The 19541-nt window shown below is 42.2% G+C and overlaps 1 protein-coding gene across 1 annotated transcript in view; it reads left to right on the top strand.

The window, feature by feature from the left end:
• The first annotated feature begins 1068 nt into the window (after positions 1-1068).
• slc6a1l (solute carrier family 6 member 1, like) overlaps positions 1069-19541 on the top strand; it is a 29920-nt gene continuing 11447 nt past the window's right edge. The window contains 13 exon segments of the mRNA XM_064939362.1: positions 1069-1584; positions 4598-5028; positions 7689-7823; positions 8099-8199; positions 11734-11843; positions 12387-12519; positions 13672-13694; positions 16355-16445; positions 16448-16480; positions 16640-16702; positions 16704-16744; positions 18127-18251; positions 19202-19314. Coding sequence (XP_064795434.1) covers positions 4791-5028; positions 7689-7823; positions 8099-8199; positions 11734-11843; positions 12387-12519; positions 13672-13694; positions 16355-16445; positions 16448-16480; positions 16640-16702; positions 16704-16744; positions 18127-18251; positions 19202-19314 — 1206 coding nt within the window. The 5' untranslated portion in view covers positions 1069-1584; positions 4598-4790.

Here is a 19541-nt window from a genome sequence, read left to right as displayed (position 1 = left end):
ATTTCTTCCACTTCTCTCTCACTTTCCCTCTCTGTTTTTCTCAATAATCAAAATCTTTGGATTCCCCCAGTGAGTGAAAGAGAGAGAGGAAGTAGGGTCTGGGCCTCCAGCGCTGGCTACGATGACCCATTTGGCAGCAGAGTGGGTCTACAGTATGTTCCAAATGACACTCTATTCTGTCTATAGTGCACTACTTTTGAGCCCTAGTTAATTCAACATCTATTCCACGTCAGTTCAGTGTAATTTCATTAAAATGATGTGGATACAACATTGATTCAACCAATGTGTGCCCAGTGGGAGGGTGCCATTTGGCAGCATTGCAGTCTCAGCAGAAGCTGGATTTGCCTGGCGACGCAGGCCCAGATCCAGCATTGAGATGGCAGACATATGCTGCTGGGGCTGTTGTTTTCACCCAACTCCACACCTAGTCATACACACTATACTGCAGCCAGCTATAGTCTGCAAAGGAACAGCATTAGATGACTGCTTTTTCTAAAGGTATGAATGGAATGACTTGTTCTCTCGAGGCCACAAAGTAACATTTGAAGATATTTGTGGTTTGGGTTAGATCTGAAAGTTTTAAATTGTGTGATATCTGCAGAAATAACTGTGGTATGATTGACAACGTAGAATTATATAAGGTCGCAGTAAAAGATCAGTTCTGCCACTCAGGTTAAGTCCTAATTATCTCTCCTTCCTCCCAAAGTGTGCACTTGCTCACTTCCCTTCACTGATTTGAATGGAAATTCACCTATCCCTATCCAATGCTTTGTGGGAAGATACAGTATGTGGGAAGTAGTGAACAAGTGCACAGTTCAAGAGAAAGGAGATATTATAGGGATCACCCTCGGAGTCGCATGATTTCACATTATGTTCTGTGCTCTTCATATTCCAGGCCTAGTGCCAGTAAGCAGTGAGCAGTGGCTGTTTCATTTTTCAAACTTCCAAATGTCTTTCACTGCTCGGATTAGGACCTCCTCTATAGGGAAATCCCATGGTAACGGCCCTGGCAAAAGCTGACTGACCCTCAAACACAAACACACATTTTCAAAGATACATATTCACACACTCTGGGAAACACACATATACCCACACACTGCAATACACACTGTGACACCACCACCCACTCATTAGCACTGCGACACACAAACACACACTCTCCACCCCCATCCGCACTGCAACCCACAATGCACGACACCCTACCGGAATCAGGCGATTGACTTCTCCCTCATGGCCTGGGGCCTCACCGGGCAGAATAATAATCCGATCACACAACAGGTCCAACTTTATTATCCGCCACTCAGTACCAGCCGAAGGAAGAGACACCACCAGCTAGAGAGAGGAAAAAGGGAGAGGGTGAAGAAGAAAGAGGGGGAAGCAAATTTTTAAAACATTCTTTCCAGCAGCTTTGACATTATGACAGTTCCCTTGGGTGGGGCAGTGGATGAAAGCTTTTCATAGAGGGGATAGCTGGATCCTTTCTCCATTGGATGGTTTTACTCATTTTGCCTCGTGCTACAGGTGTAAAGGTATAAGGAAGGGACCCTGATCACCTGACAAGGGACATTAAGACTTCAGATACAGGTATGCTGCAGATCCTTCTCCATCCTCCTTCTCCTCACAGAGCTCTGAGTTAACTCCAGGAAGAGTAGCTGCTGCTTCAGCTAATGGGGATCCTAATAAAATACTAAAACTACTAGTTAAGGTTGAATACTGTCAGATACAGATGCCTAGTAAAGTATTTAAAGTAAAGTATGTACTGTATACCAGGATGAGCACTATACACTTTTAGAAAAAAGGTTTCCAAAAGGGTTTTCTTTGGCTCTCCCGTAGGATAACCCTTTTTGGTTCCAGGTAAAACCCTTTTTGGTTCCAGGTAGAACCATTTTTGGTTCTATGTAGAACCCTCTGGGGAAAGGTTCTACATGGAACCCACAACATTTCTAGTTGGAACCAAAAGAGTTCTACCTGTAACCAATAAGGGGTCTTCAAATGATTATCCTATGGCGACAGCCAAAGAACCAAAGAAGGTTCTAGATATAACCTTTTTTTGTAACAGTGTAGTATAATATAAAACATACAATACAAAACTTAACTTATGATACCCCAAAGTTGCCTCTGGCTGTGACAAAAATACAATTTATGGGCGTATAGAGTTTTCAGACAGTATCCGAAGATCACTTTGGTAATGGGACACTGAAATGACAAATGACAAGACTATGAGATCATACGCTCCAAACAAATGGTGTTTTCATCATTTCTCCTCACTTTTATCTGTTTATTTCACAATGTGGAGAACCATTCTTCTCCACAGCTCTTCTGGGATTTTGTTGGGTGTCTCCAATTCATCCAAAACACTAGTTTAATTGCAGGTGAATACTTTAATACAAAGCATTGTGCCAATAGCAGCCGTACTTCTCTCTAAATGATTAGTAGCAAGGTTACACAATATAAGTATCTTTGAAATGGTCATTTGAAAAAAAAAAGTTTTGGTCAACAGGGCAAATTGCCCATGAGAAAAAACTCCAAGATATGCCTAAATTGGTCATGAGTTAAAAAGCAAAGAGTTTTACATTTCAATAGGGAATAGAAAGTAAAATATGGGAAAGGGAATGAAGATGATAAAGCAAGGAAAAACAAACAAATACTTTAGGCCATTTTCCAAGGATATTGCCATGAAAATAAATATGCACATTTACCAAACTAAAGCACAATTCCAAAAAGAACCGTATGTCAAAAGTTTTAATTTGAATACATTGACATTTGAGCCAGACAAACCTTATAGCCTGCTGAAGTTTAACATGCTCTGGGACGTTGGTGACTTGCTTGTTGTTTAAAGTATTGTTTAAACCTCCTGCTTTGGGCTGGATATGTCAACGTGTAGTTCATACATGCATAATCTACGAATGACTGTTTTACAAAGTCCCTAGTTGGGAATCGACCGTTTGTCAGGAAGATGTGCCGCAGCATTTACCCGACATCTTCCCCCACGTGTGCCAGCCTCCTTAGTTCTAGCCAATGAGCTTCAACCCATCGCCATTTGAGTGACAGCTTTCAAGAAGCACACACAGCAGAGCAAGAGAGACAGCAATCACATAGTTCGCATATCTACACATATGTGATGTAGTAAGCAATTAAATCCACTAAGAAAATATTTTTGCATCTTTGTAGACAGACTTACATATGTCACAAGCATTAAATACATAGTGCATTACACATACAGACACACAGCTGGTCACAAGCATTAAATACATAGTGCATTACACATACAGACACACAGCTGGTCACAAGCATTAAATACATAGTGCATTACACATACAGACACACAGCACGTCACAAGCATTAAATACATAGTGCATTACACATACAGACACACAGCACGTCACAAGCATTAAATACATAGTGCATTACACATACAGACACACAGCACGTCACAAGCATTAAATACATAGTGCATTACACATACAGACACACAGCACGTCACAAGCATTAAATACATAGTGCATTACACATACAGACACACAGCACGTCACAAGCATTAAATACATAGTGCATTACACATACAGACACACAGCACGTCACAAGCATTAAATACATAGTGCATTACACATACAGACACACAGCACGTCACAAGCATTAAATACATAGTGCATTACACATACAGACACACAGCACGTCACAAGCATTAAATACATAGTGCATTACACATACAGACACACAGCTGGTCACAAGCATTAAATACATAGTGCATTACACATACAGACACACAGCACGTCACAAGCATTAAATACATAGTGCATTACACATACAGACACACAGCACGTCACAAGCATTAAATACATAGTGCATTACACATACAGACACACAGCACGTCACAAGCATTAAATACATAGTGCATTACACATACAGACACAGCTGGTCACAAGCATTAAATACATAGTGCATTACACATACAGACACAGCTGGTCACAAGCATTAAATACATAGTGCATTACACATACAGACACACAGCACGTCACAAGCATTAAATACATAGTGCATTACACATACAGACACACAGCACGTCACAAGCATTAAATACATAGTGCATTACACATACAGACACAGCTGGTCACAAGCATTAAATACATAGTGCATTACACATACAGACACACAGCACGTCACAAGCATTAAATACATAGTGCATTACACATACAGACACACAGCACGTCACAAGCATTAAATACATAGTGCATTACACATACAGACACAGCTGGTCACAAGCATTAAATACATAGTGCATTACACATACAGACACACAGCACGTCACAAGCATTAAATACATAGTGCATTACACATGCACACATACTCATTAATGGCCAAACTCAATATCTTTGAATTGATTATGCCCCGATACTCAAACACATTAGTGTGTGTCGTCATTGAGGGTTCAGAGTTAGCATGAATGCACCACAACTCACAGTTACCTCTGTTCTATATCTATCTATCTATCTATCTATCTATCTATCTATAGGCTAGATAACTATTTATTTGTTTCTGTGTCATACATCTACCATAAATTTACGAGTCAATGAGATGAATCTCTGTTGCTTCACAGCTCCACCTCATCTTCTCCCTGTGAAGTACACTGGTTAAGGACAAAAAGGACCAGACACACTAACCGAGGCTCAATTTGACCGTACATCATTTGACCACACATGGTGGACCGTACATAGTGGACCGTATAGGATTGTGAGGACCGGGGGTTCAACCCGAGTGAACCGTGGTCCAGTGAACCGTGGTCCCGCCCTATGGGGAAGACTGGTAAGAGCACAGTGGACCTCAACTCCCCGACAGAGGTCAAACAGGCAGTCCCATTCGAGGTCATGGAGATGGTGGCGCCCCCGGATGGCGAGGAGAAGGAGGAAGTACTCCCTGACAGGGGCTCCTGGAAGGGCAGGTTTGACTTCCTGTTGTCATGCGTGGGCTACGCCATCGGCCTGGGGAACGTCTGGAGGTTCCCTTACCTGTGTGGCAAGAATGGAGGAGGTAAGATAAAACTGTTCGGGGAGGGAGGCCATTTTGGGCCTGGAGAGCCAAAACGGCGTCTGGGAGAAATCATTGTTACAGGCTTTGAAATAGTGAGATTTCAAGGGGTGCCTGAAGAGGCAGGAGGAAAACTACACATTTCAAAATATCATCAGTATAAAGCACAACCTATTACAATTCATGGGAGTGCACTGTTTGATAAACTAACACATTGTACTAAAAATAATATTTGAAGAAACATGCTATTTAATATTGTGGGTGTCCAGTGTCTGCATTTGCATTAATGTGAACTATGGGACTTGCGTAAAATGACATGAAAATGAACAGGCATTGTAAAAAAAGTGAGCTTTCAATGAGTACATTTGGCTATCCATCTTATTTTGTTTTATGCAACCTGAGTGAGAGAAAATGTAAACATGTCATTATTACCATGATGATTATTTAATGACCGACCTTGATTTTTATTGATGAGGCTATTGTTAATAATGAAATTGCCATTAGGAAACATCTATATTTCATCACAATGTACTGTACACTGTGCTAGTATGCGGCATCATCTTTATGGACTATTGAGGTCACTTTCTGTGTTAGTGAGCGAATAATTACAAATACATTTTTCATGAGAACCAGATACATAACATCAACAGTGTTAGTGTTCACAGAAACGTTATTTTTTGTAAAAGTGACAGTGTTTTTCGAGGTAAAACATCCTTAAAGTGAAACGAATACCACCTTTCTATTAAGTTCCATTCGTTTTTGAAATGAGCACCTTTCCAGTATTGTACAATCAAATAAATCACAGAGTTGATATTTTCTATTTTTAACATGAATAACTTTGAGAAGTGAGCAAAGATTAGAGGCAAAAACATTAGATACTATACTTCTGACAGGTATTTAATCATTTACAGATCGATTTTACTGACGTCATGTATTCTTTTTTGCATTTTACACTTTGAGGAACTGATGTATTGCAGTGTTCCCCAAACTCAGTCCTCGGGACCCCAGGGGGCCCGTTTAGGTTTATGCCACCGTACTACACAACTGATTCAAATAATCAACGAATCATCCAACTTTAATTATTTGAATCAGCTGTGTAGTGCTAGGGCTAAAAACAAAACGTGCACGCTTGGGGTCCCGAGGACCGAGTTTGGGAAACACTGATGTAACGTATCGATACAGTATTGCACAGTCCCCTTGTTTTCATGCATAGTTCATTCTATTGATTTCTGTAGACCTCATATATTTCACTAGTTCCACCATACATCAGGGCTCAGGTCTATAGGTAAGCATCTGCATATGTTACTGTCTGTGTCCTACATCCAACTTCTCCTTTGGAGATCAATCAAGTGTTTTGAATTGAATTCAATATTGATAGGAATTTAACCCTTGCAGGAGTGTGCTTGTTTTGCACAGCAGCGTGTCCCTGTGTGGGGAGTTGACACTTGATATAGAAATTGTGAGTTGGGTTGTGTGCTCTGGATGATTTGTCAGCCAAGTTTACCATCAGAACTGAATGGGTCATGTCATCCCACTGGGCACACAGTGGTTGACTCAGCATAATTTCCACATCATTTCAATGAAATAACACCGAACCAACGTGGAATAGACGCTGAACACATAGGATAGACTGCTAGTTTGTTAATCACATGTGATGATGGCCAAATCACACACTTCTGAAATCACCTATTTGTAATGATGTGCACTGAGAGTCAGGAAGCAAGTTCAGGGAACGAGTGTTTTAATAAATAAACACACCATAATACTAAACACGAACAATGCACAGACATGAAACAGAAACATTGATGCCTGGGGAAGGAACCAAAAGGAGTGACATATATAGGGAAGGTAATCCGGGAGGTGATGGAGTCCAGGGGAGACTGACAATGCGCAGGTGCGCATAACGATGGTGACAGGTGCGCGTAACAATGGTGACAGGTGTGCGCCATAACGAGCAGCCTGGTGACCTAGAGGCCGGAGAGGGAGCACACGTGACACTATCCATAAATCCACTATCTAAAACTGATTGAATACTGGCCATTTAGTGTCTTAATCACATCCGAGTCTCAATCCTTCAACCTTCTCTCGAAGTGGGCACTTGCACAACCCTCATGGTAAAAAGTACAGGAGCCTGCCGAGGGGAGAACGTCTCATAATAATGGATGGAACAGAGCTAATGGAATGGAATCAAACACCTGGAAACCATGTGTTTGATGTATTTGATACCACTTCACTTATTCTGCTCCAGTCATTACCACAAGCCCGTTCTCCCCAATTAAGGTGCCACCAACCTTAAAAAAAAGCTGTCTCCAGCACAGGAGGTTGGTGGCACCTTGATTTGGGAGGGCGGGCTTATGGTAATAGCTGGAGTGGAATAGGTGGAATGGAATCAAATGCATCAAACAAATGGTGTTCTTTCGCACCTTCCTTGCCATTATTATGAGCCGTCCTCTCCTCAGCAGCCTCCTGTGGCTCCAGACAATGCTTACACCAATCCCATGCTTTTAAAATCCATGATAGTAAGTGTGCAAGTGCACAAGTTTGAGAAGGATTGGGAAATGGGATGCAGACCTAAGTAAAAGTGTAAACACAGATGAAAGAGGATTTCTTTGGTGTGAAACACACTTCCTGTTCTGACACACTGTGCCCTGGTCCTGTGACAGGGGCTTTCCTGATCCCGTACTTTCTCACCCTGGTGTTTGCTGGTATACCTCTGTTCCTGTTGGAGACGTCACTGGGCCAGTTCACCTCGGTGGGGGGGCTGGGGGTGTGGACCAAACTAATGCCTATGATGAAAGGTGAGATATGTGAAAATCCCACATCATATTGACAGATAGTCTAGGTAGGTGATTGATTGTTTGATTACATTAATTAGACAATTAAAGAATGCATATACATACAAATGCAACACATGAAAAATCTTTGAGGAGTCAAGCTCATTGTAGTTCATATAAAAATCCAACAGAATAGATATACACATATCACAAAGACAAATATTAGTTAGCTATAGCAGTTCCTAGTTAGTTAACTAATTGTTTATTAATACTGACCTCTATCTCTCCCTCCCCTACAGGCGTTGGTCTGGCCTCAGTGGTGCTCTCCTTCTGGCTCAACATCTACTACATTATCATCATCGCGTGGGCCCTCTACTACCTCTTCAACTCCTTCAGAGAGGTAGGTGACATCACCACACTACATTATCATCATCGCCTAGGCCCTCTACTACCTCTTCAACTCCTTCAGAGAGGTAGGTGACATCACTACACTACATTATCATCATCGCATGGGCCTTCTACTACCTCTTCAACTCCTTCAGAGAGGTAGGTGACATCACTACACTACATTATCATCATCGCGTGGGCCCTCTACTACCTCTTCAACTCCTTCAGAGAGGTAGGTGACATCACCACACTACATTATCATCATCGTGTGGGCCCTCCACTACCTCTTCAACTCCTTCAGAGAGGTAGGTGACATCACTACACTAGAAAGCAGTAGGCCAGTCGAATCAAATCAACATTTACTGGTCACATGCACACGGTACAGTGAAATGCTTGCTAACTCTCCTCAACAATGCAGGAAAACATCTGTCCCAGATCTGTTCCTGCTGTCTTGCCAACTTTATTTTTTATTTTTTTATTTCACCTTTATTTAACCAGGTAGGCCAGTTGAGAACAAGTTCTCATTTACAACTGCGACCTGGCCAAGATAAAGCAAAGCAGTGTGACAAAAACAACAACACAGAGTTGCACATAAACAAATGTACAGTCAATAACACAAAATAAAGAAAAATTGAACAATCTATGTACAGTGTGTGCAAATGTAGAAGAGTAGGGAGGTAGTCAATGAATAGGCCATAGAGGCAAAAATAATTACAATTGAGCATTAATACTGGAGTGATAGATGATGATGTGCAAGTAGAGATACTGGGGTGCAAAAGAGTAAGAGGGTAAGTAATAATATGGAGATGAGGTAGTTGGGTGTGCTATTTACAGATGGGCTGTGTACAGGTACAGTGATCGGTTAGCTGCTCAGACAGCTGATGCTTAAAGTTTGAGAGGGAGATATAAGACTCCAGCTTCAGAGATTTTTGCAATTCGTTCCAGTCATTTGCAGCAGAGAACTGGAAGGAAAGTCGGCCAAAGGAGGTGTTGGCTTTGGAGATGGCCAGTGAAATATACCTGCTGGAGCGTGTGCTATGGTGACCAGTGAGCTGAGATAAGGCGGGGCTTTACCTAGCATAGACTTATAGATGACCTGAAGCCAGTGGGTTTGGCAACGAATATATAGCAAGGGCCAGCCAACGAGAGCATACAGGTCGCAGTGGTGGGTAGTATATGGGGCTTCAGTGACAAAAAGAATGGCACTGTGATAGACTACATCCAATTTGCTGAGTAGAGTGTTGGAGGCTATTTTGTAAATGACATCGCCGAAGTCAAGGATCGGTAGGATTTACGAGGATCGGTAGGTTTACGAGGGTATGTTTGGCAGCATGAGCGAAGGAGGCTTTGTTGCGATATAGGAAGCCGATTCTAGATTTAATTTTGGATTGGAGATGCTTAATGTGAGTCTGGAAGGAGAGTTTACAGTCTAACCAGACACCTAGGTATTTATAGTTGCCCACATAATTCTAACGTCAACGGGCATTGACTCCTATGGTCATAGCCTGGTTCCATATCTGTTTGTGCCCAGTTGCCGACTCAGCAGAAAGCACAAACAAATCTGGAACCAGGCTATGGAATAAGCAGTCAATGTAATAGTTTATTTTCCTTCAAGGAGTATATTCTTTGCTGTGACTTCATAGCTTAACTATGTGACCTGACCAGAAATCAGTGTGGGTTGAATACGTTATAGACTATAATTAACAAATGCTCTAAGAAATACGCAGGCCTTAGTCAGACTTAGTCAATAGAGTTACTGAGTAGTTCACTTAATAGTGTTCACACTCCTGTTCACTGTGGCTGTTCATTTTGTTCCACACACAGACCTGAGACAGAGTTATTATATCTGTACAGACTGTCTCCATCACCACTCTTCTCACACCAGACAGGAGCACAAAGAGATGGGTCAGGGGTGTGCAGGGAGAGAGAGAGAGAGAGGCAGTTGGAGGTAGAGAGAGAAAGAGAGCTGGAGGTAGAAAGAGAGAGGGAGGGGGAGAGGGAGGGAGACCTGAGGGAGAGGGAGGGAGACAGGAGAGAGACCTGAGGGAGAGGGAGGGAGACAGGAGAGAGAGAGAAGACCACTGAAATGAAGCAGACAATCTGAGACACTAAGAGCTTTCCACTCAGAAGTGTTGAAGAAATACATATATGATGATGATGACCTGCGAACAGGAAATAAAATAAAATGGTTCTAAGCACAGAGTGTACCTGAGACTCCATTACGGGTTATTTCATCTCGGTTAACTGAGATGCCATTTGGTCCGTCAACGGGAGATTGGTGTTTTTAGTGGTTTGTAGTTTTTTACATATAGCTTACAGTAACATAAATGAATGAAAATGCTATTATGTTCTTTGACCCTACCCAAGACCTTCATAAATATAACCAAAGGCTTGATTGAAGCAATAGTGCAGCAATTAGATACAAGGTGGAAAGACCTTTAGTTTCTACATGACAATGAAAACCCTGCATCCATTGACTTCAATTCAAGTGACTCTATTTTCTTGTGAGGGAGCTTCTTGTGTGGAATGGTTCCTATGACAAACAAAAAGCACATACACATAAATACAAGCAGGCAGTAGAGGACAGGACAACGGTGACACGAGTTGCTCACTCCATCAAAAAACATCATAGATTCCTACCATAATTGCTTCCTGTACCAGCCAGGTCTGAGCCTGGGGAGGAGGCTACTAGCATACATCATTGATTACTACCCTACTGTATGAGTTAAATAGCTCTCTGCTCTCCACTGTTCTCTATTATGCAATGAGCAATGCTAATGCATGTTGGTGCTAAAGTTATGTCTGTCTGTCTGTCTTTCTGTTCCCACCCTCAACTCCTTGTTCTCGTCTCTTTTTGTCTTCCTCTTTGTCTCTTTGGATGATTTCTTTCTCCCCCTCTCTCTCTCCATCTCCATCTCTCTCCATCCATCTCTGTCTCTCCATCTCCATCTCTCTCCATCCATATCTGTCTCTCCATCTCCATCTCTCTCCATCCATCTCTGTCTCTCCATCTCCATCTCTCTCCATCCATCTCTGTCTCTCCATCTCCATCTCTCTCCATCCATCTCTGTCTCTCCATCTCCATCTCTCTCCATCCATCTCTGTCTCTCCATCTCCATCTCTCTCCATCCATCTCTGTCTCTCCATCTCCATCTCTCTCCATCCATCCATCTCTCTCTCCATCTCCATCTCTCTCCATCCATCTCTGTCTCTCCATCTCCATCTCTCTCCATCCATCTCTGTCTCTCCATCTCCATCTCTCTCCATCCATCTCTGTCTCTCCATCTCCATCTCTCCATCCATCTCTGTCTCTCCATCTCCATCTCTCTCCATCCATCTCTGTCTCTCCATCCATCTCTGTCTCTCCATCTCCATCTCTCTCCATCCATCTCTGTCTCTCCATCTCCATCTCCATCTCTCTCCATCCATCTCTGTCTCTCCATCTCCATCTCTCTCCATCCATCTCTGTCTCTCCATCTCCATCTCTCCATCTCTCTCCATCCATCTCCATCTCTCTCCATCCATCTCTGTCTCTATCTCTCTCTAGGATTTGCCGTGGGAGGGTTGTGATAACCCGTGGAACACAGAGAAGTGTTTCTCCAACTACAGTTTGACAGACACTACCAACCTCACCAGTGCCGTCACTGAGTTCTGGGAGTACGTCAAATCATTTATTTTAACACTTGAATTGTGGGGTTTCTGATGGTTTTTCATTTTACATCTAGCCTACATTAACATCAATGAATGAAAACGCTATTATGTTCTTTGAACAAAAACATTCATATACTAATGACCTTCATAAATAAAACCAAAGGCTTGTTTTCCCGATACATACATGCCATGTATTTATTAGACTGTTAGAATGTTGATGTCCAAAAGACACATCACTGGCTGGAAGTGGGGTCCCTGGAGGCCAGGCATTTCTAGTGCTTCTATCATTTTTCACTGAGTCATGTGAAAAGCATGGTGTCAAAGGTGGACAACGTGTGTGTGGGTGACCTGAGAGGGTTCATAACTGTTTGTTTGTGAGAATGTCCTGTCTGTCTGTATGGTGAAGTGATGTGTGTGTATAACATGTCCGAAAGTATGTATGCCTGTGTGATCCAGGTGTGTGTGACTGCACTGATCGGTGTGTGTGTGACTGCACTGACCGGTATGTGTGTGACTGCACTGACCGGTATGTGTGTGTGTGTCTGCCAGGCGGAACATGCACCAGCTGTCCAGTGGTCTGGAGGAGCCTGGTGAGGTGCGCTGGCCCCTGGCTGGAACTCTGGCTCTGTCCTGGATCCTGGTCTACTTCTCTATCTGGAAAGGAGTGGAGTGGACAGGGAAGGTCAGCCCTGCTCTTATTATTATGCTCTCTCTTTGTGCCTTCTCTCTTTCTTTTCATGTCTCTTCCTCTCTCTCTTTTTGCCTTCTCTCTTTCTTTTCATGTCTCTTTCTCTCTCTCTTTTTGCATTCTCTCTTTTTCTGTCTTGGTGCTTTCGTCTCCGTCTCTCTCTTTCTGTCTCCTGATGTCTGGGTGTCTCTCTCTCTGCCACTCCATATGACACATCTCCATCTCTCTCTTTCTGTCTCCTGATGTCTGGGTGTCTCTCTCTCTGCCACTCCATATGACACATCTCCATCTCTCTCTCTCTCTCTTTGGCACATCTCTCTCTCTCTCTCTCTGGCACATCTTTCTCTCTCTCTCTCTCTTGCAAAAGGTATTTAATGAAAAAACTGTCGTCACTTGTAAGACACATCAACCACAATACAATTGATAGAATGTCTAAATCCATTTCAGCAAGATCATATACAATAGTTCAATCCGGAAACATGCATCAGATCACAGCCTCCTTCCATAACGGTAACCTGGCAAAAAAAATAACTTAACAACTTTGTCGAGTTAGGGGGTGTTAAATTAACGCTCACTTTTTAAGAAAATAAATGTATGAGCAAGGAACACATCTTCGCATTCTGCTCCGAGGGTAATTGGAATTTAATGTGAACTGCACAAAGCAGAAAATTAACTCCCCCAAGGCCCTGGCCTTGATGGAATTTACCAATTAAACACAATCATTATTTGACAAAGTGCAAAGCACGTTCACAGATCTCTGTCAGGAGAGGCAGGCGAGGCAGGCGAGCAGGAAGTAGAATGTTTCAGTCCCGAGTGGGGAATGTTTCAGTCTGCTCATGTACCATTGAGGCTGGAAGTTCACCTTCATCTGGGATTTTTAGTTAGTCAACTACCCACCTTTTCACTCCTCACCAATACACCATGTCTGTTATTCATGTGGTCTATTTCTCTGTCCCCTATCTGTCATTCAGGTGGTCTATTTCTCTGTCCCCTATCTGTTATTCATGTGGTCTATTTCTCTGTCTCCTATCTGTTATTCAGGTGGTCTATTTCTCTGTCCCCTATCTGTTATTCATGTGGTCTATTTCTCTGTCCCCTATCTGTTATTCAGGTGGTCTATTTCTCTGTCCCCTATCTGTTATTCAGGTGGTCTATTTCTCTGTCTCCTATCTGTTATTCAGGTGGTCTATTTCTCTGTCTCCTATCTGTTATTCAGGTGGTCTATTTCTCTGTCTCCTATCTGTTATTCAGGTGGTCTATTTCTCTGTCTCCTATCTGTCATTCAGGTGGTCTATTTCTCTGTCCCATATCTGTTATTCATGTGGTCTATTTCTCTGTCCCCTATCTGTTATTCAGGTGGTCTATTTCTCTGTCCCCTATCTGTTATTCATGGTGGTCCCTCTATTTCTCTGTCTCCTATCTGTTATTCATGTGGTCTATTTCTCTGTCTCCTATCTGTTATTCATGTGGTCTATTTCTCTGTCCCCTATCTGTTATTCAGGTGGTCTATTTCTCTGTCCCATATCTGTTATTCATGTGGTCTATTTCTCTGTCCCCTATCTGTTATTCAGGTGGTCTATTTCTCTGTCTCCTATCTGTTATTCAGGTGGTCTATTTCTCTGTCCCCTATCTGTTATTCATGTGGTCTATTTCTCTGTCTCCTATCTGTTATTCAGGTGGTCTATTTCTCTGTCCCCTATCTGTTATTCATGTGGTCTATTTCTCTGTCTCCTATCTGTTATTCAGGTGGTCTATTTCTCTGTCCCCTATCTGTTATTCATGTGGTCTATTTCTCTGTCTCCTATCTGTTATTCAGGTGGTCTATTTCTCTGTCCCATATCTGTTATTCAGGTGGTCTATTTCTCTGTCTCCTATCTGTTATTCAGGTGGTCTATTTCTCTGTCCCCTATCTGTTATTCAGGTGGTCTATTTCTCTGTCCCCTATCTGTTATTCATGTGGTGTATTTCTATTTCTCTGTCTCCTATCTGTTATTCAGGTGGTCTATTTCTCTGTCCCCTATCTGTTATTCAGGTGGTCTATTTCTCTGTCTCCTATCTGTTATTCAGGTGGTCTATTTCTCTGTCCCCTATCTGTTATTCATGTGGTCTATTTCTCTGTCTCCTATCTGTTATTCAGGTGGTCTATTTCTCTGTCCCCTATCTGTTATTCAGGTGGTCTATTTCTCTGTCTCCTATCTGTTATTCATGTGGTCTATTTCTCTGTCTCCTATCTGTTATTCATGTGGTCTATTTCTCTGTCTCCTATCTGTTATTCAGGTGGTCTATTTCTCTGTCCCCTATCTGTTATTCATGTGGTCTATTTCTCTGTCCCCTGTTATTCAGGTGGTTATTTCTGTTATTCAGGTGGTCTATTTCTCTGTCCCTATCTGTTATTCAGGTGGTCTATTTCTCTGTCTCCTATCTGTTATTCAGGTGGTCTATTTCTCTGTCCCCTATCTGTTATTCATGTGGTCTATTTCTCTGTCCCCTATCTGTTATTCAGGTGGTCTATTTCTCTGTCTCCTATCTGTTATTCAGGTGGTCTATTTCTCTGTCTCCTATCTGTTATTCATGGTGGTCTATTTCTCTGTCTCCTATCTGTTATTCAGGTGGTCTATTTCTCTGTCTCCTATCTGTTATTCATGTGTCTATTTCTCTGTCCATGTGGTCTATTTCTCTGTCCCATCTGTTATTCATGTGGTCTATTTCTCTGTCCCCTATCTGTTATTCAGGTGGTCTATTTCTCTGTCCCTTCTGTTATTCAGGTGGTCTATTTCTCTGTCTCCTATCTGTTATTCATGTGGTCTATTTCTCTGTCTCCTATCTGTTATTCATGTGGTCTATTTCTCTGTCTCCTATCTGTTATTCAGGTGGTCTATTTCTCTGTCTCCTATCTGTTATTCATGTGGTCTATTTCTCTGTCCCCTATCTGTTATTCAGGTGGTCTATTTCTCTGTCTCCTATCTGTTATTCAGGTGGTCTATTTCTCTGTCCCCTATCTGTTATTCAGGTGGTCCCCTATCTGTCTATTTCTCTGTCTCCTATCTGTTATTCAGGTGGTCTATTTCTCTGTCCCCTATCTGTTATTCATGTGGTCTATTTCTCTGTCTCCTATCTGTTATTCAGGTGGTCTATTTCTCTGTCTCCTATCTGTTATCATGTGGTGTATTTCTCTGTCCCCTATCTGTTATTCAGGTGGTCTATTTCTCTGTCCCCTATCTGTTATTCAGGTGGTCTATTTCTCTGTCTCCTATCTGTTATTCATCTGTTATTCATGTGGTCTATTTCTCTGTCTCCTATCTGTTATTCAGGTGGTCTATTTCTCTGTCTCCTATCTGTTATTCAGGTGGTCTATTTCTCTGTCTCCTATCTGTTATTCATGTGGTCTATTTCTCTGTCTCCTATCTGTTATTCAGGTGGTCTATTTCTCTGTCCCCTATCTGTTATTCATGTGGTCTATTTCTCTGTCTCCTATCTGTTATTCATGTGGTCTATTTCTCTGTCCCCTATCTGTTATTCATGTGGTCTATTTCTCTGTCTCCTATCTGTTATTCATGTGGTCTATTTCTCTGTCCCCTATCTGTTATTCAGGTGGTCTATTTCTCTGTCTCCTATCTGTTATTCAGGTGGTCTATTTCTCTGTCCCCTATCTGTTATTCAGGTGGTCTATTTCTCTGTCTCCTATCTGTTATTCAGGTGGTCTATTTCTCTGTCTCCTATCTGTTATTCAGGTGGTCTATTTCTCTGTCTCCTATCTGTTATTCAGGTGGTCTCTTTCTTCAGGTGGTCCTGTCCCCTATCTGTTATTCATGTGGTCTATTTCTCTGTCCCCTATCTTCATGCTGTTCATCCTGTTTTTTCGTGGTGTCTCTCTCCCTGTTATTCATGGGTCTATTTCCAAGGAGGGCATCCTTTTATCTGTTACATCACCCCCGACTTCAACAAACTTTTCTCTGTCCCAAGTCTGAGGTACGGTGGCCTCTAAGAGTCACACACTCACAGACCATATGCCTATGCACACACTGAAATGTCAACAGGAAAAATAAGATATGTTTTTATGTCTTGAAAACTATTCTTAAAAAATGTGTTTGTGTTTGTCTGACTACTCTCCCAGGTGTGGCTGGACGCTGCCACTCAGATCTTCTTCTCCTATGGACTGGGTCTGGGTTCGCTCATCTGCCTTGGGAAGCTACAACTCCTTCAACAACGATGTGTACAGGTAAACAACCCCCACAGCCTCTCCTTTATGCCTTATGCCCCTGTTAGTGACCCACTGGTTTCAATCTTGGGTCTCATGTGTGCATGAAGAATGAGCTGAAGCCTGGGCATTTTCTCAGGGAGCTAACGCACATCTTCAGGTAAGGCTAATCAAACCACCTCTGTTACATGTTAAAAACTTAGATGATGGAACCATTCTATTTGCTTTGATTCTATACTTCTATATGTTCCACTCCCTCTTTCCTCTATTTACTTTGATTCTATACTTCTGGGTTCCACTCCCTCATTCCTCTATTTACTTTGATTCTATACTTCTGGGTTCCACTCCTCTTTCCATTTCCTCCTATATTTACTTTGATTCTATACTTCTGGGTTCCACTCTCTCTTTGCTCTATTTACTTTGATTCTATACTTCTGGGATCTACTCCCTCTTTCCTCTATTTACTTTGATTCTATACTTCTGGGTTCCACTCCCTCTTTCCTCTATTTACTTTGATTCTATACTTCTGGGTTCCACTCCCTCTTTCCTCTATGGACTTTGATTCTATACTTCTGGGTTCCACAGCCTCTCCTTTATGCTTTCCTCTATTTCTCTTTGATTCTGATACTTCTGGGTTCCACTTCTGTTACATCTTTCCTCTATTTACTTTGATTCTATACTTCTGGGTTCCACTCCCTCTTTCCTCTATTTACTTTGATTCTATACTTCTGGGTTCCACTATCCCTCTTTCCTCTATTTACTTTGATTCTGTACTTCTGGGTTCCACTCCCTCTTTCCTCTATTTACTTTGATTCTATACTTCTGGGTTCCACTCCCTCTTTCCTCTATTTACTTTGATTCTATACTTCTGGGTTCCACTCCCTCTTTCCTCTATTTACTTTGATTCTATACTTCTGGGTTCCACTCCCTCTTTCCTCTATTTACTTTGATTCTATACTTCTGGGTTCCACTCCCTCTTTCCTCTATTTACTTTGATTCTATACTTCTGGGTTCCACTCTCTCTTTCCTCTATTTACTTTGATTCTATACTTCTGGGTTCCACTCCCTCTTTCCTCTATTTACTTTGATTCTATACTTCTGGGTTCCACTCCCTCTTTCCTCTATTTACTTTGATTCTATACTTCTGGGTTCCACTCCCTCTTTCCTCTATTTACTTTGATTCTATACTTCTGGGTTCCACTCCCTCTTTCCTCTATTTACTTTGTTTCTATACTTCTGGGTTCCACTCCCTCTTTCCTCTATTTCCTTTGATTCTATACTTCTGGATTCCACTCCCTCTTTCCTCTATTTACTTTAATTTGTTCTCTCCTTTTCGTGTTCCTTTCTTCCGTGGTGTTCCATTATAGTGTCCAAACATGGGTTGTGTTTTCTTCTCCTGTCAGGGACTCCCTCATCGTGTGCTGTATAAACTCCTTCACCAGCATGTTTGCGGGCTTCGTCATCTTCTCCATTGTGGGCTTCATGTCGTACATCACCAAGAAGCCTGTCCAGGAACTAGCTGCCTCCGGTACAGTGCAGTTAGCTCACCCTCCTGCAGCATTCACTGTTGCTGACGTCGAAGTCAGCTGTTCCTGATTAACACTACAGAGTCAAACCGAGCTGTACTGACCTGGTCTAAATACGCATCCACTATAGTTTCTGAAACAGTGCTGGAAAGGACAATGTCTAAATAAAATATAGAGTATGTTCAGACTCTTTAGCAGGGGAGTCAAACTCATTCCATGGAGGACTAGTGTCTGTGGGTTTCTGGTTTTTCGTTTCAATTAAGACCTAGACAACCAAGTGAGGGGAGGTCATTACTAATTAGTGACATTAATTCATCAATTAAGTACAAGGGAGGAGGGAAAACCCGCAGACACTCAGCCCTCCGTGGAATGAGTTTGACACATGTACTATAGTGTCACTGGTTATCTTCTTCTTGATACAGTAAAAGTAATGAATTGATTAATGCCACTGATTGGCCACAGACTCCACTCAACTTGTGCCTGAGGGTCTGAATTAGTCCCTGATTAGAGGGGAAGAATTAAAATCAGCAGCACTTCTTCTGACATAAGATTAAAGGGGTAATAGTGCTCCTAATCAACTCATCAATTGAAAAATGAAGCCAAGTAAATGATTGGTTTCTTAGATACATGTAAGATACAATACACGAAGTAAGTCAAACCTACGCTTGTTATTCAACAGAAGAGATTTCATATGGTACAATTATTATCATGGTGTGCATTACTGTGTCATAGTGTGCAGCGAAGTGTGATTATGCAATGTGGGCTGAGGCTCAATGATGTGGTTTGGTGTCTAACTCATGGCCCAGATTTAGCTCACTGTGTTTGGTGTGGTGTCTAACTCAAGATTTAGCTCACTGTGTGGTGGCCCAGATTTAGCTCACTGTGTTTGGTGTGGTGTCTAACTCAAGGCCCAGATTTAGCTCACTGTGTTTGGTGTGGTGTCTAACTCAAGGCCCAGGCTTGGCGTTCTTGGCCTACCCCCAGGCCGTGACTCAGCTGCCTATGTCCTCCCTGTGGGCCATCCTGTTCTTCTCCATGCTGATGATGCTGGGGCTAGACAGCCAGGTGAGGATCCCACCTAGAGTCACCTGACACCCAGATAACTAGGAAGGGAGGAGAGGTGTTAGTGGTGAGAACCAGACAGGCAACAGACAAGCCAACGTTACAATTCATTACAGCAGAACAAAGAGAATAACAGAACGGCAGGTAGATAAGTTACAAGTGGCTTGTTGCTACTGAGTAGACATTACATTGAATTACCACTGTTATTTTCATTTTCAACAGAAGCGTCC

The sequence above is a fragment of the Oncorhynchus masou genome, chromosome 27 (genome assembly GCF_036934945.1).
Source record: "Oncorhynchus masou masou isolate Uvic2021 chromosome 27, UVic_Omas_1.1, whole genome shotgun sequence".
Classification (NCBI taxonomy): Eukaryota; Metazoa; Chordata; class Actinopteri; order Salmoniformes; family Salmonidae; genus Oncorhynchus; species Oncorhynchus masou.
Note: the sequence above shows the minus strand (reverse complement) of the source record. Positions and strands in the feature narration are given on the sequence as shown.